Raw genomic sequence first — 15,313 nt, forward strand, 5'->3', positions numbered from 1 at the left:
TCCCATTTTTACGCACCAGAAGAATTGGATCACTTGGACTTAGGGGTACATCACTTTTACTCACGGTTTTTTCTCATGTTTATGTAGGGACAAGGGTATATATATTATGGTATACTATGTTACACTAAATTATAAAAAGAACTTTCCAAAAGAGCCAAGCGCAAGCTCATCTGTTGCCTTTCTTTTGGGGAGACAATTTGGACTTTTGTCCCACTTTTACGCACCAGAATAAATTGGATCATTTGGACAAAGAGGAAGAGCGCCACGGTTTTTTCTTATGTTTATGTAGCGACGTGGGTATATTTTATAATATATTATATGATATTATATTATAAAAAGAAGCCAAACAAAAGCTCACCGGTTGGCTTTCTTTTGGGGAGACAATTTGGATTTTTGTCCCACTTTTACGCACCAGAATAAATTGGATCACTTTGATGCAGGGGGACATCACTTTGACGCACGGTTTTTTCTCATGTTTATGTAGGGACATAGGTATATATTATAGTATATTATATTATACTATATTATGAAAAGAAGCCTCCAAAAGAGACAAACGAAAAGCTCATCTGTTGCCTTTCTTTTGGGGAGACAATTTGAACTTTTATTTAGATCACTTTGAAGAATTGGATCACTTTGACGCACCGAGTTTTTCTCATGTGGATGCAGGGACATAGGTATATATTATAGCATGGTATGGTATATTATTCTATATTATATTATAAAAGGAACCCTTCAAAAGAGCCAAGGGAAAAGCTCACCTGATTGCCTTTCCTTCTATAGTATATTATAGTTATATTATATTATATTATATAAAGAACCCTCCAAAGGAGCCAAGCGAAAAGCTCACCTGGTTGCCTTTCTATCTATATTATATTATATTATATTATATTATATTATATTATATTATATTATATTATATTATATTATATTAAGAACCCTCCAAAGGAGCCAAGCGAAAAGCTCATCTAGTTGCCTTTTCTTTCTATAGTATAGTATACTTATATTATATTATATTATATTAAGAATCCTCCAAAAGAGCCAAGCGAAAAGCTCACCTGGTTGCCTTTCTTTCTATAGTATGGTAATTTATATTATATTATATTATATTAAAAATCCTCCAAAGGAGCTAAGCGAAAAGCTCACCTCGTTGCCTTTCTTTCTATAGTATAGTTATATTATATTATATTAAGAACCCTCCAAAAGAGCAGAGCAAAAAGCTCACCTGGTTGCCTTTCTTTCTATAGTATGGTTATATTATATTATATTATATTATATTATATTATATTATATTACATTATATTATATTATATAGAATCCTCCAAAAGAACCAAGTCAAAAGCTCACCTGGTTGCCTTTCTTTCTATAGTATAGTTATATTATATTATATTATATTATATTATATTATATTATATTATATTATATTATATTATATTATATTATATTATATAGAACCCTCCAAAGGAGCCAAGCGAAAAGCTCACCTGGTTGCCTTTCTTTCTATAGTATAGTTATATTATATTATACTATATTATATTATATTAAGAACCTTGGAGAAGGCGGCTATTTCCAACATTTATATCTATCTATCTATCTATCTATCTATCTGGTTTACTTTCTAGCTTTCTACCTACCTATCTTCCTTTCTATCTAGCTTTCTATATCTAGCTATTTCTCTCCAGTAGCAACCAGGTGAGTTTTTGGCTCTCTCTATCTGTATCTATCTATATATCTATATCTAGATATCTCATATATATATATATCTAGATATCTCATATATATATATTGTTATTCGTTCTTGATTGATTTGTAAGTTTAGTTGTACTTATGCTCAATATTATATTATGTTTAGTTGTTGCATGGTTTTAAGTTGTATAATTTCCTTCCTATGTTGGAAACTTCACTCAGTCCCTGAGGTATATAAATAAAGTTGTTGTTGTTGTTGTTGTTGTTATTATTATTATTATTATTATTATTATAATACTATTAAAACCGCTGAGCTGCTGAATTTGCTGACCCAAAAGCTTGGCGGTTGGAAAGTTGGTGGTTAGAATCCGGGAGCTGGGTGAGCTCCCGTTGTTAGCCCCAGCTTCTGCCAACCTAGCAGTGGTAAACGTGCAAATGTGAGTAGATCAATAGGTACTGCTTTGGCGAGAAGGCGGGCTCTAGAAATGGAGATGAGCACCAAACCCCAGAGTCCCACACGATTAGATTTAATGTCAGGGGATGATAATAATAATAATAATAATAATAATAATAATAATAATAATAATAATAATTTATACCCCCTCCATCTCCCAAAGGACTCAATAAAAACAGTAACACAATAAAATCACAGTATAATGACATATTATATCTCTGTCTCTATCCCATACCCATATCTATCTATTTATATATAAATCTATTTATATATAAAGATCCCCGCTTTCCCAATAAAAGAGATCCAAAAACTCTTAACTCCAGGTTGCTTTCCTTTTCGGGATAAGTCTGGAGTTTTTCCTATTTGTCGCACCAGAAGAACTTTATTCCTTTTGACACACTTTTAGCATTTTTGCGCATGGATTTTGTTTTTAAAAATGTCCCAAAGGTCCCCCAAGAGAAAGGTAGGTGGTAGCTTTTTTCCGGATTAAACTAGAGTTTCTATGCCACTTTGAAGTCGGGTTAAACTAGAATTTTTATTCCACTTTGAAGCAGGGCTATAGGGCACGGGATTTTATCATGGCTAAGCATTATATATATATATATATATATATATATATATATATATATATATATCCAATATTCTCTCTCTCTCTCTCTCTCTCTCTCTCTCTCTATATATATATATATATATATATATATATATATATAACATTTATATGATATATATTTATCCAATATACACACTCACTCTCTCTCTCTCTCTCTCTCTATATATATATATATATATAATATTTATTTGATATATATTTATCCAATATACTCTATCTCTTTTTCTATATATAAATAAAACATTTATATGATATCTATTTATCCAATATACTCTCTCTCTATATATAACATTTATATGATATCTATTTATCCAATATACTCTCTCTCTTTCTATATATAACATTTATATGATATATATTTATCCAATATTATATATATATATATATATATATATATATATAGAGAGAGAGAGAGAGAGAGAGAGAGAGAGTGTATAGGAAAAATATATATCATATAAATGTTATATTGGATATAAATATTATATTGGATAAATATATATCATATATATATATATATATAGAGAGAGAGAGAGAGAGAGAGAGAGATAATATTTATCTGATATATATTTATCCAATATACTATATATATATATATATATATATATATATAGAGAGAGAGAGAGAGAGAGAGAGAGAGAGAGAGAGAGTGAGTATAGGAAATATATATATCATATAAATGTTATATTGGATATAAATATTATATTGGATATATATATATAGAGAGAGAGAGAGAGAGAGATCATATTTATATGATATATATTTATCCAATATACTATGTATATATATATATATATATATAGAGAGAGAGAGAGAGAGAGAGATAATATCTATATGATATATATTTATCCAATATACTATCTATCTATCTATATATATATAGAGAGAGGGGGGTATAGGATAAATATATATCATATAAATATTATATTGGATATAAATAAATATACTATATATATTATTTTTAAAAATTATATATACATATATATATATAGAGAGAGAAAGTGTGTATAGGATAAATATATAACATATAAATATTATATTGGACATAAATATTATATTGGATAAATATATATCATATATATATTATTTTTAAAAGTTTTATATATATATATATATATATATATATATATATATATATAGAGAGAGAGAGAGAGAGAGAGAGAGAGAGAGAGAGTATAGGATAAATATATATCATATAAATATTATATTGGACATTGCCTGAAAAACACACAACAACCCTATCTATATGTATTTATCCATCCAGCTATCTACCTGCCTGTCTGTCTATCTATGTATCCAGCTATATCTATGTATCTATGACTGTCTGTCTATTTATTTATCTATGTGTATATATATATGTATGTATTTATGTATATTTATTTATCTATTTATCCAGCTATCTATGTGTATATATATGTATGTATTTATGTCCATTTATTTATCTATTTATCCAGCTATCTATGTGTATTTATGTCTATTTATTTATCTATTTATCCAGCTATCTATGTGTATATATATGTATGTATTTATGTCCATTTATGTTGATTTCCGACAGTAGTAATTCTCCCAATCGGGTGATAATTCTATTGCTAGACCTACTCAAAGCATACTAATTTATTAGGTTGATTTCTCTGTCATTTAATGGGTCTAATAGTTGGGACATCTACCAACAGAAATTATATATATATATATATATATATATATATATATATATATATATATATTGTGTGTGTCAGGAGCGACTTGAGACACAAGTGTGAGAGAACTGGTCATCTGCAAGGGTGTTTTGATGTTTTTACTACCCTTGTGAGAGGCTGGAGCTGGAGCTGACAAAGGGAGCTCATTCCCGATTCGAACCGGCAACTTTCAGCTCAGCAACCCAACCTTCAAGTCAGCAGTCCTGCCAGCACAAAGCATTATTATTGTAATTATTATTACTATTAGTAGTAGTAGTAGTAATAATACTTACTACTACTACTACTACTACTAATAATAATAATTAGTAATTATTATTAATACGAATAGTAATAATCTGAGCTCTATTTCTAGATCTACCCAAAGACTTAGGGACTGGTTTCCTATGGTTTCCTATTCGATCACACCTTGAGTTATATATTATAATATTTACTCCAGTTCCTGGAGTAAAAACCTCACAATCTACAAAAACAGGAGCAAAAATGCTCCAAAGTCTCCCCATCAATATACATATATATTTCAAGATAATTATGTTTGTTTTCTCCCTTTCCATATATATATATATATGTATATGGGACAAGGTGGAAAGAGAAAATTCATATAATTCTGCCTATATATATATATATATATATATTCCCAAACTTTGGGAATATGTCTAATTTTATTCTCATGGATATATTATTATTATTATTATTATTCTCATGGATATATGTGTGTGTGTGTGTGTAAAACCATGAGAATAAAATTAGACATATTCCCAAAGTTTGTGTCAGGACTGGAACTGACTTTCCCAGCCGGTTTCCTCGAAACCAAAGCGGTTGGGGTGTGTTCCGTATTGTTTCGTTTCCATTTCGGGAGAGGAATCATCCATTTTTTCTCCCCAATTGATGTAAATCGGTTATTTTCTCTCCTTAGAGAGACTTCTTTCCCTTTTCCCGTATTTTTCCCACCCGAAGGCGGACTTCTTTCGCTCTTAAAAGAGATTTTCCTGGGTCAAGGCAAAGCTCTGATCTGGGAAACACAACCTTAGAGACCTCGAATGATTCGTTTTTTCAAAAATACATGGATCTCCAGGCTCACCACTTTCCTTGGAAGGCCATCTCCGGTCTTGACTGCCTTTCCAACCAGGATTTTGGCCTTCAAAAAGCCTTCAAAAAGCCTTCAAAAAGCGAGTTTGCCTTTCTTTTTCGTAAATAAATAAATCCTGAAATAAATAGTTTCCTGGCTGTCGCGCTATCAAAACCGAAGGAAGGAGTCTCCAGAGAAAAGGGAGGAAAACTTGGGAGTAAGACTTTAATTTCACTCCGATTTACTCTCATGTAAACAAAGAAAAAAGGCACCAGGGTTTGCTTTGGAGTAAACAATTGCAACGCTGGAGGCAACTTTCTCCCTGAGAATATTTTAGAAAACCAATTTAATATGATTTTTTTTAAATACCAGGGAAATGGGAAGGGGACTCTCTCTGTTTCCTTTAAAAGGGATTGGGAATGAAAACTCTGTCTCTATCTATGCCAGAATAATATTTCCAGTTTTCTAAAATTCAGAGTATAAGGAGCCTGACATCAGGTTGTGGGCCCAGGACATCCAAAGCGAGCCATATCCCTGCCCCGGATTTTGTATCCTATCCACTAAAATAAAGGATTTATATCATTCTTGACCCCATCCATGCCAGAATAACATTTCCCTTCTTTCCAGTTTTCTAAAATTCAGATTATAGGGATATTCGGAGCCTGACATCAGGTTATGGGCCCAGGACATCCAAAGCCAACCATTCCCTGCCCCGGATTTTGTATCCTATCCACTAAAACAAAGGATTTATATAATTTATCTCCCCCCCCCCCAAAAAAAAAAAAAACAGTTATGGGGATTTTCCCTCTTGGCTACAAAATGTCAAGCCAGAGGAACAAGGCATAGAAATGAATCCAGAACTGGATAGATAGACAGATAGATAAATAGGTAGGTAGATAAAGAGATAGACAGACAGACAGAGACAGACAGACAGACAGACAGACAGACAGACAGATAGATAGGAAAATGGATGGATAGATAGATAGGAAAATGGATAGATAGATAGATAGATAGATAGATAGATAGATAGATAGATAGATAGATAGATAGATAGATAGGTAGGTAGATAAAGAGATAGACAGACAGACAGACAGACAGACAGATAGGAAAATGGATAGATAGATAGATAGATAGATAGATAGATAGATAGATAGATAGATAGATAGACAGATAGATAAAGAGATAGATAGATAGGAAAATAGATAAATAGATAGATAGGAAAATGGATAGATAAATCTCCCAACAGAATTCTATTATTATTATTATTATTATTATTATTATTATTATTATTATTATTATTATTGGCTGTTCCAACCAGCGGACTCATTCAATGAATGTCTGAGTGGGAAGTCAACAGATACTTTGTTCCAGGTCTAAGCAACAGAAGTCAAAATAACATATATAATATATATAAATATATATAAAATATAGGTTGGCTCTTCCTATATATATATATATGTGTGTGTGTGTGTTATTTTGACTATTCAGTGTGTCAGTCCATATGTCAGCCTGCTTTGGATAGGTCTCCCAACAGAATCCTATTATTATTATTATTATTATTATTATTATTATTATTATTATTATTATTATTACTATTGACTGTGCCAGCTAGTGGACTCATTGAATGAACTGTTTGGTTGGAATCAAAAGTCTGCTCAGGTAGGGCTTAACAATGGAAATCAGATACAAATAGTAGGATTCCTACTATTTGGGAAACCAAATAGTCAGTGTGCTGGAATTGGGAGTTCAGATTATTTTTTATTCTTATTCATGTCCAACCCAATCTGTGATAGAATTGGGAACACTCCTCTAAATCAGTCTGCTTTGGGTAGATCTAGAATTAGAGCTCAGATTGTTGTTGTTGTTAGTGGAACTTACTTCAGATGGAGAAAAAAATACTACTCAACTTATAGAATCCATGAATGATGTACCAACAATTTCTTCAACACAGGTGCTTCACATAAAAGGGTGCCAAAGGACTAAAAATATGTTAGAAGCCTGCTGGGCCCATAACCTGTTTGATAAAAAATATCAGATAGACCTATTCAAAGCAATCCCTAGGTCAAGTCTGCTTTGGATAGATCTCGAATTAGAGTTCAGATTATTCTTGGAACTATTCGGTGTGTGGTGGCATGGGAAACCAACCCCTAAGTGGGTCTAGAATTAGAGCTATTATTATTATTATTATTATTATTTTATTATGACACAGCAAACAAGATAGATATGCTGGATTTCGTATCACAAAATCACAAGTCGAACACTATTATTATTATTATTATTAGTGTCTGTTTCAACTCGAGGACCCACTCAAAGTTCGTTGGAAGGGGAAACCAGTCCCTAAGTGGTCCCTACATTGGGTAGGTCTAGAATTATTATTATTATTATTATTATTGGCATTCATATTATTATTATTATTATTATTATTATTATTATTATTATTATTATTATTATTAGTGGCTGTCCCAATTGGAGGATCCACTCAAAGTTTGGTGGAATAGGAAAACAGTCCCTAAGTGGTCCCTACTTTGGGTAGGTGTAGAATTATTATTATTATTATTATTATTATTATTATTATTATTATTATTATTATTATTATTGCCATCAATATTATTGCTAGTGGCTATCCCAATATAATTGTGCGACTCCTGGAAGTTGCCCATCTGCTTCAATCCAACCAGATTGTTGCATTTACTCCACTTTTTAAACATTTAAATGCCAATATAAAAAGATATTTTAAAATCAGAATCCTTGTTTATTCGTTCAGTCGCTTCTGACTCGCTCCAGAGCTCCCTGTCGGCCGTCGCCACAACCAGAAGTCTAGAATTAGCGCTCATATTATTATTAATATTATTATCATCAATATTATTATTAGTGGCTGTCCCAGTTCGAAGACCCACTCAAGGTGTGTTAAAATGGGAAATCAGACCTTAAGTGGGTCTACTTTGTATAGGTCTCAAATTCGAGGTCAGATTATTCTTATTGAGTCCTCTGCGAAGATAGGGCGGAATATAAATAAAGTTATTATTATTATTAATAATAATAATTATTGTATGACACAGCAAACAAGATAGATATGCTGGATTTCGTGGATTATTATTATTATTAGACGTGTAATCGGATGGGAAACTAGTTCCTAAATCAGTCGGTTTTTGATAGGTCTAGTATAATAATAATAATAATAATAATAATAATAATAATAATAATTTCCCATCCAATCACACGTCTAATAATAATAATAATAATAATAATAATAATAATAATTAGACGTGTGATCGAATGGGAAATCAGTTCCTAAGTCAGTCGGTTTTGGGAAGGTCTAGAATTATTATTATTATTATTATTATTATTAGACGTGTGATCGGATGGGAAACCAGTTTCTAAGTCAGTCGGTTTTGGGAAGGTTTAGTATAATAATAATAATAATAATAATAATAATAATAATAATAATAATAATAATAGACGTGTGATTGGATGGGAAACCAGTTCCTAAGTCAGTCGGTTTTGGGAAGGTTTAGTATAATAATAATAATAATAATAATAATAATAATAATAATAATAATAATAATAGACGTGTGATTGGATGGGAAACCAGTTCCTAAGTCAGTCGGTTTTGGATAGGTCTAGAATAATAATAATAATAATAATAATAATAATAATAATAATAATAATAATAATAATTAGACGTGTGACCGGATGAGAAACCAATTCCTAAGTCAGTCTGTTTTGGGTAGGTCTAGAATTATATTATTATTATTATTATTATTATTATTATTATTATTATTATTATTGGATAAACTCTTATGCCTGTCAGCAGTTTGAACATGTTCTCGGCCTGTAGTTTCCTGGTATGATCCTTTTTGCTGGATCTTTCTTCTTCTTCTGGCCATCCATATTATTATTAGCGTCTGTCCCAATTCGAGGACCCACTCAAGGTGTGGGTCGAGGGGAAACCAGCCCCTGAGTGGGTCTACTTTGAGTAGATCTAGAATTGGAGTTCAGATTATTCTTATGGAAACCAGTTCCTAAATCAGCCGGCTTTGGGTAGGTATAGAATTAGAGCTATTCTTATTATTGCCATTAGAATTAGCGCCCAGACTATTATTATTATTTTATTATGACACAGCAAACAAGATAGATATGCTGGTTATTATTATTATTATTATTATTATTATTATTATTATTATTATTATTACGAATGGATCTATTCAAGGTGTGGCGGAATGGGAAACCAGTCCCTAACTCAGTCTGTTTTGGGTAGAACTGGAACTTAAATTCATAATATTCTGTTCGAATAGGAAACCAGTACCTAAGTGGGTCTGCTTTGGGTAGAACCGGAATTTAAATTCATAATATCCTTATTCTTGGACTCATTCGATATGGGATTGAATGGGAAACTAGTCCGGATTCGATAGATCTGGAATTAGAGTTTAGATCGTTCTTATTCTCGGACCTATTGGTGTGTGATCGACTGAGAAAACAGTCCTCAAATCAATCTGTTTTTTGTCGGTCTGGAATTAGAGTTCAGGATATTATTATTCTTGGACCTATTGGGTGTGAGACCGAATGGGAAACCAGTCCCTAAATCGGTCTGGTTTCGTTAGGTTCAGATGATTCTTATTCTTGGATTTATTTGACGTGTGATCGACTGGGAAACCAGTCTTGAAGTCTGATCGAACGGGAAACGACTCCCTAACTCAGTCTGCTTTGGGTCGGTCTGGAATCAGAGTCCAGGATAGTCTTATTCTTGGATTTATTGGGTGTCTGATCGACTGAGAAACCAAGTCCTGAAATCAATCTGTTTTGGGTCGGCCTGGAATTAGAGATCAGGATAGTCTTATTCTCGGAGCTATTAGGTGTGTGATCGACTGGGAAACCAGTCTTGAAGTCGGATCGAACGGGAAACGAGCTCCTAACTCAGTCTGCTTTGGGTCGGTCTGGAATCAGAATCCAGGATATTCTTATTCTTGGATTTATTGGGTGTCTGATCGACTGAGAAACCAAGTCCTGAAATCAATCTGTTTTGGGTCGGCCTGGAATTAGAGTTCAGGGTAGTCTTATTCTCGGACCTCTTGGGTGTCTGATCTACTGAGAAACCAGTCCCTAACTCATCTGCTTTGGGTCGGTCTGGAATCAGAGTCCAGGATAGTCTTATTCCCGGACCTCTTGGGTGTGTGATCGGGTCTGTCTGTAATCAGAGTCCAGGATAGTCTTATTCTTGGATTTATTGGGTGTGCGATCGACTGGGAAACCAAGTCCTGAAATCAATCTGCTTTGGGTCGGTCTGGAATTAGAGTCCAGGATAGTCTTATTCTTGGATTTATTGGGTGTGCGATCGACTGGGAAACCAGTCTTGAAGTCGGATTGAACGGGAAACGGGCGCCTAACTCAGCCTGCTTTGGGTCGGTCTGGAATCAGAGTCCAGGATAGTCTTATTCTTGGACCTCTTGGGTGTGTGATCTACTGAGAAACCAGTCCCTAACTCATCTGCTTTGGGTCGGTCTGTAATCAGAGTCCAGGATAGTGTTATTCTTGGATTTATTGGGTGTGCGATCGACTGGGAAACCAGTCTTGAAGTCGGATTGAACGGGAAACGAGCTCCTAACTCAGCCTGCTTTGGGTCGGCCTGTAATCAGAGTGCAGGCTGGTCTTATTCCCGGACCCCTTGGGTGTGTGATGAGAGTGCAGGCTGGTCTTATTCCGGGCCCCCTTGGGTCTGGCGGAGGGCTCTCCCGCGGAGGGCCCCCCCTTCCCCTTCCCCTTCCCCTTCCGCTCCAGTCCGCGCGTGGTGGGGGCTTACCTGCCGGACTTGGTGATGACCATCTCGGTGCCCAGCTTGTGGAACTGGTCCCAGAGCTCCTTGGCCTCGAGGGTGACCTTGGGGTCGTCCTCGGCGCCCATCTCCTCCTCGGGCTCCAGGCCCTTGAGGGCGCGCAGGTGCGGGGCGGCGGCGGGGTGCGCGTGGGGGTGGGCGTGGGCGTGCGCGTGGTGGGCCAGGGCGGCGGCGGAGGCGGCGTGGAGTCCGGCCACGGCGTCGGCGGGCTCGGGCAGCGGCTTGGCCAGGGCGGCGGCGGCGGCGGGCGGGAGGGCCAGGGCCGGGAAGAAGGAGGGCTGGGCGGCGGCCAGGAAGGCGGACATGGGGAAGTCGGAGGGCCGCGGCGCGTGGAACGGGTGGTAGGCCATGGCCGAGCCCGAGAAGCCCGCCGGGTCTCGCATCGGGGCGCCCGCCGGGGCGGGGAAGAAGCGGGGCGGTGGGGGGGGGGGGGGCTAGGCCAGCGCCATGGCCGGACCCTCGCCCCGCAAGGAGACAAGACCCGCGCTCCTTCTCTACTTTCCTTGCCCAGATCCCACGGAACGAGCTCTCAATCAGTCTCCAAAACGAAACCAAACCGGATTCAAGCCCCGAAAGAGTCCCCACAGGAGGCAGCGAGCGAGTCCAGAAGCGGGTTCATCCCTTTCTCTCTCTCTCTTTCTCCTTCCAAGAGTCTCCTTCGTCCTGGCTCCTCTCTCTTCTCTCTTCTCTCCTCCGTCCGGCTCCCTCCGGGGCGCCTTCTTCTCCTCCTCCTCCTCTCTCTCTCCTCTTTCTCTCTCTCTCTCTCTCTCTCTTTCTCTCCTCCTTTCGCTCCCTCCCTCCCTCCCTTTCTCCTCCACCAGTCGAGCCCCCTCCGCGGAGGGCCTGACGCGGCCGAGACCAATTGCCGGAGCCCCCGGGGGCGGGGCCTGCTCGGTCCGGGGAGGAAAGAAGGAAAGAAGGAAGGAAGGAAAGAAGGAGGAGCAGAGAGGAGAGGAGAGGAGAGGAAAAGAAGGGGGAAGGAAGGAAGGAAGGTGTCGGAAGCACCGCCAGAAAGAAAACATGTCAACAGAATAAAATATTAACCAGCCTCCTGGAGCCCTCCTCCTCCTCCTCCTCTCTCCTTCTCTCTCTCTCTCTCTTTCTCCTATGGCTTCCCCCTTCTCTTCTTCTCTCCCCTCTTTCTCTCCTCCGCTCCGTCTCTACTTCTGTCTTTCTCTCCCTCTCTCTCTCTCTTTCTTCCTCTCACCCTTTCTCTCCGCTTTCTTCTTCTCTCCCTCTTCGTTCTCTACTCATCTCTTTCTTTCTCTTTCTTCCATTTCCCCTTCTCTCCCCTCTTTCTCTCTATCTCTACTTCTTTCTTTCCCTCGCTTTTTTCTTTCTCTCCCTCCTTCACTTTCTCCTTCTCTCCCCTCTTTCTCTCTATCTCCACTTCTGTCTTTCTCTTCTTCTTCGCTTTCTCCTTCTCTCCCCCTTTCTCTCCTTCTATTTCTTTTTCTCCTCCTCTTTCTTCCTTTCCCCTCTTTCTCTCCCCATCTGTTTCTTTCTCTCCTCTCTCTCTTCTTCTTCTCTTTCTCCTCTTCTCTCTCTATTGCTTTTTCTCCTTCTCTTCCTCTCTATCTCGACTTCTTTCTTTCCCTCGCTTTTTTCTTTCTCTCCCTCCTTCACTTTCTCCTTCTCTCCCCTCTTTCTCTCTATCTCCACTTCTGTCTTTCTCTTCTTCTTCTCTTTCTCCTCTTCTCTCTCTCTATTGCCTTTTCTCCTTCTCTTCCTCTCTATCTCTACTTCTTTCTTTCCCTCTCTTTTTTCTTTCTCTCCTCCTCTCTCCCCCCTTTTTCTTCCCTTTGCCCCTCTTTTATCCCCTTCTCTCCCTCCTTCTCCTCTTTCTCCTTCTCTTTCCCCTTCTCTTTCTTTCTTTCTTTCTTTCTTTCTCTCCTGCCCTCTCTCTCCAGGCTCTGTCTGGGGCCTTCCTAGACTCCGAATGTAAACCGGGCCCATAACCAATGCCAAGAAAGTGCCTTCAGAGTGAGACCCTTGGCCACAGGCAGCTCAACTTCCACCTCTTCCGTTTCTAAGAGTAGGAGATTCGTCCTACCTGGAGACACGGGTCTTCTGTCTGTGCACGTGAGAACGTCTCAGTGGATTCTTCCCACCTGTGTAGAAAAACCAACCGTGTCAGCTTCGGTTGTGGCTGTACTTTGGCATCATACAATGGGACTCCACGCAGCACTATAACCCTGAATATGAAGGAAGAAAATCCCACAATATCTGCTTTGAACTGGGTTGTCTGAGTCCACACAGCCCTATATCCCAGAATATCAAGGCAGAAAATCCCACATTATCTGAGTGTGGACTCAAAGCAGATACTGTGGGGTTTCCTGCCTTGATATTCTGCGTTATCTATGACACGAGGGACACCAAAGCAGACACGGGATGGGAGAGAGAGTCCCTGCCCTGCTGAGCCTGTGGGACTTTTCCCCGACCCTTGACACGTGTCTGGATCCGAGCCTGGGTCCCGTGAAGACGCTGAGTTTTCCTTCCAAAAGAAGAGTGAGGAGTGGGCTTCCCATGAGATTGACACGCGAGTCAACCCAGTGGAAGTGTGTTTACCAAGTGAACTGGGCCCATAACCCCTCTCCAAGAAGGCTTCCCATGAGATTGTTGACAGGCGAGTCAACCCAGTGGAAGTGTGTTTACCAAGTGAACTGGGCCCATAACTCTCTCCAAGAAGGCTTCCCATCATGAGATTGTTGACAGGCGAGTCAACCCAGTGGAAGTGTGTTTACCAAGTGAACTGGGCCCATAACCCCTCTCCAAGAAGGCTTCCCATGAGATTGTTGACAGGCGAGTCAACCCAGTGGAAGTGTGTTTACCAAGTGAACTGGGCCCATAACCCTCTCCAAGAAGGCTTCCCATCATGAGATTGTTGACAGGCGAGTCAACCCAGTAGAAGCGTGTTTACCAAGTGAACTGGGCCCATAACCCTCTCCAAGAAGGTTTCCCATGAGATTCTTGACACGCGAGTCTACCCAATGGAAGTGTGTTTACCAAGTGAACTGGGCCCATAACCCGCTCCAAGAAGGCTTCTCATGAGATTGTTGACAGGCGAGTCAACCCAGTGGAAGAGTGTTTATTCCCGTGTGACCTGGGCCCATAACCCAATACAAGAAAGTGCAAACACTTGGAAGAAGGGCGAGCTATTCACTCTGGAGGGGTCTTGTTCGGGTCCAGACTACAAAGGCGGAGGCAGAGGAGAAAGCCGGGCTTCTTTGACTCCGAGAAGCGGATTAAAAGGCAGCGAATGCGCGGGCATTAAAGGGGAGGTCTGGGCGGCATCGCCGCTTTAAGAGGAGCCTCGGTGGAGGAGGAGAGGAGGGCCCACCGCCCGGGATGCGAGCCCGACCCACGCCGAGCAGCCCAGACCTCGACACGGGTAAGTCGCGACACCCGACACGCGTTATCCGGCACGTGTGGACGCGCCCGACACGCGTGTTTCCTTCCCCAAGGGCTACATTGATTCAGGGTGGAAGTGGGGCTGTTTGGGAGGGAAGGAGGCATTTAAACCAAGAATGTCAAAGGAAGGAAATCAAGGGGGAAATTATTATTATTATTATTATTATTATTATTATTATTATTAAGAACAACAACACTATGTAACACTTATGATTTTTGTTCCTGGGTTATAAACGCCACTTCCTAATTGGTTCTATTACAAAAGCAGGAGAAAAAGTTTATTAAACTGCCCAAACTGAACCGGATTATCTGAGTCTACACTGCCATATAATCCGGCTCAAGGCGGACAATCCGGATTTTGTATGGCAGTGGAGAAGGGGCCTTTATCTCTCTGAAATAAACCTAAAAGCAGAGAGATGAGATAGATAAATAGATAGATAGAAAGATAGATAGATAGAAAGATAGATAGATGGATAGATAGATAAAAAGAAAGAAAGAGAGATAGATAGATAGGAAAATTGATAGATAGATAGATAGATAAATAGATATATAGTTAGATAGATAG

The 15,313-nt window shown here is 38.5% G+C and overlaps 1 protein-coding gene across 2 annotated transcripts in view; it reads right to left on the reverse strand.

Moving 5' to 3' along the window:
* tbx2 (T-box transcription factor 2) overlaps positions 1-12,100 on the reverse strand; it is a 33,735-nt gene extending 21,635 nt beyond the window's left edge. For both annotated transcript variants that reach the window (XM_062959518.1, XM_062959517.1), the window contains exon 1: positions 11,305-12,100. In XM_062959518.1, the coding sequence (XP_062815588.1) occupies positions 11,305-11,720 (416 nt within the window). In that variant the 5' untranslated portion in view covers positions 11,721-12,100. The remainder of the gene's footprint in view (positions 1-11,304) is intronic.
* Positions 12,101-15,313: the final 3,213 nt, after the last annotated feature.

The sequence above is a fragment of the Anolis carolinensis genome, unplaced genomic scaffold (genome assembly GCF_035594765.1).
Source record: "Anolis carolinensis isolate JA03-04 unplaced genomic scaffold, rAnoCar3.1.pri scaffold_7, whole genome shotgun sequence".
Classification (NCBI taxonomy): domain Eukaryota; kingdom Metazoa; phylum Chordata; class Lepidosauria; order Squamata; family Dactyloidae; genus Anolis; species Anolis carolinensis.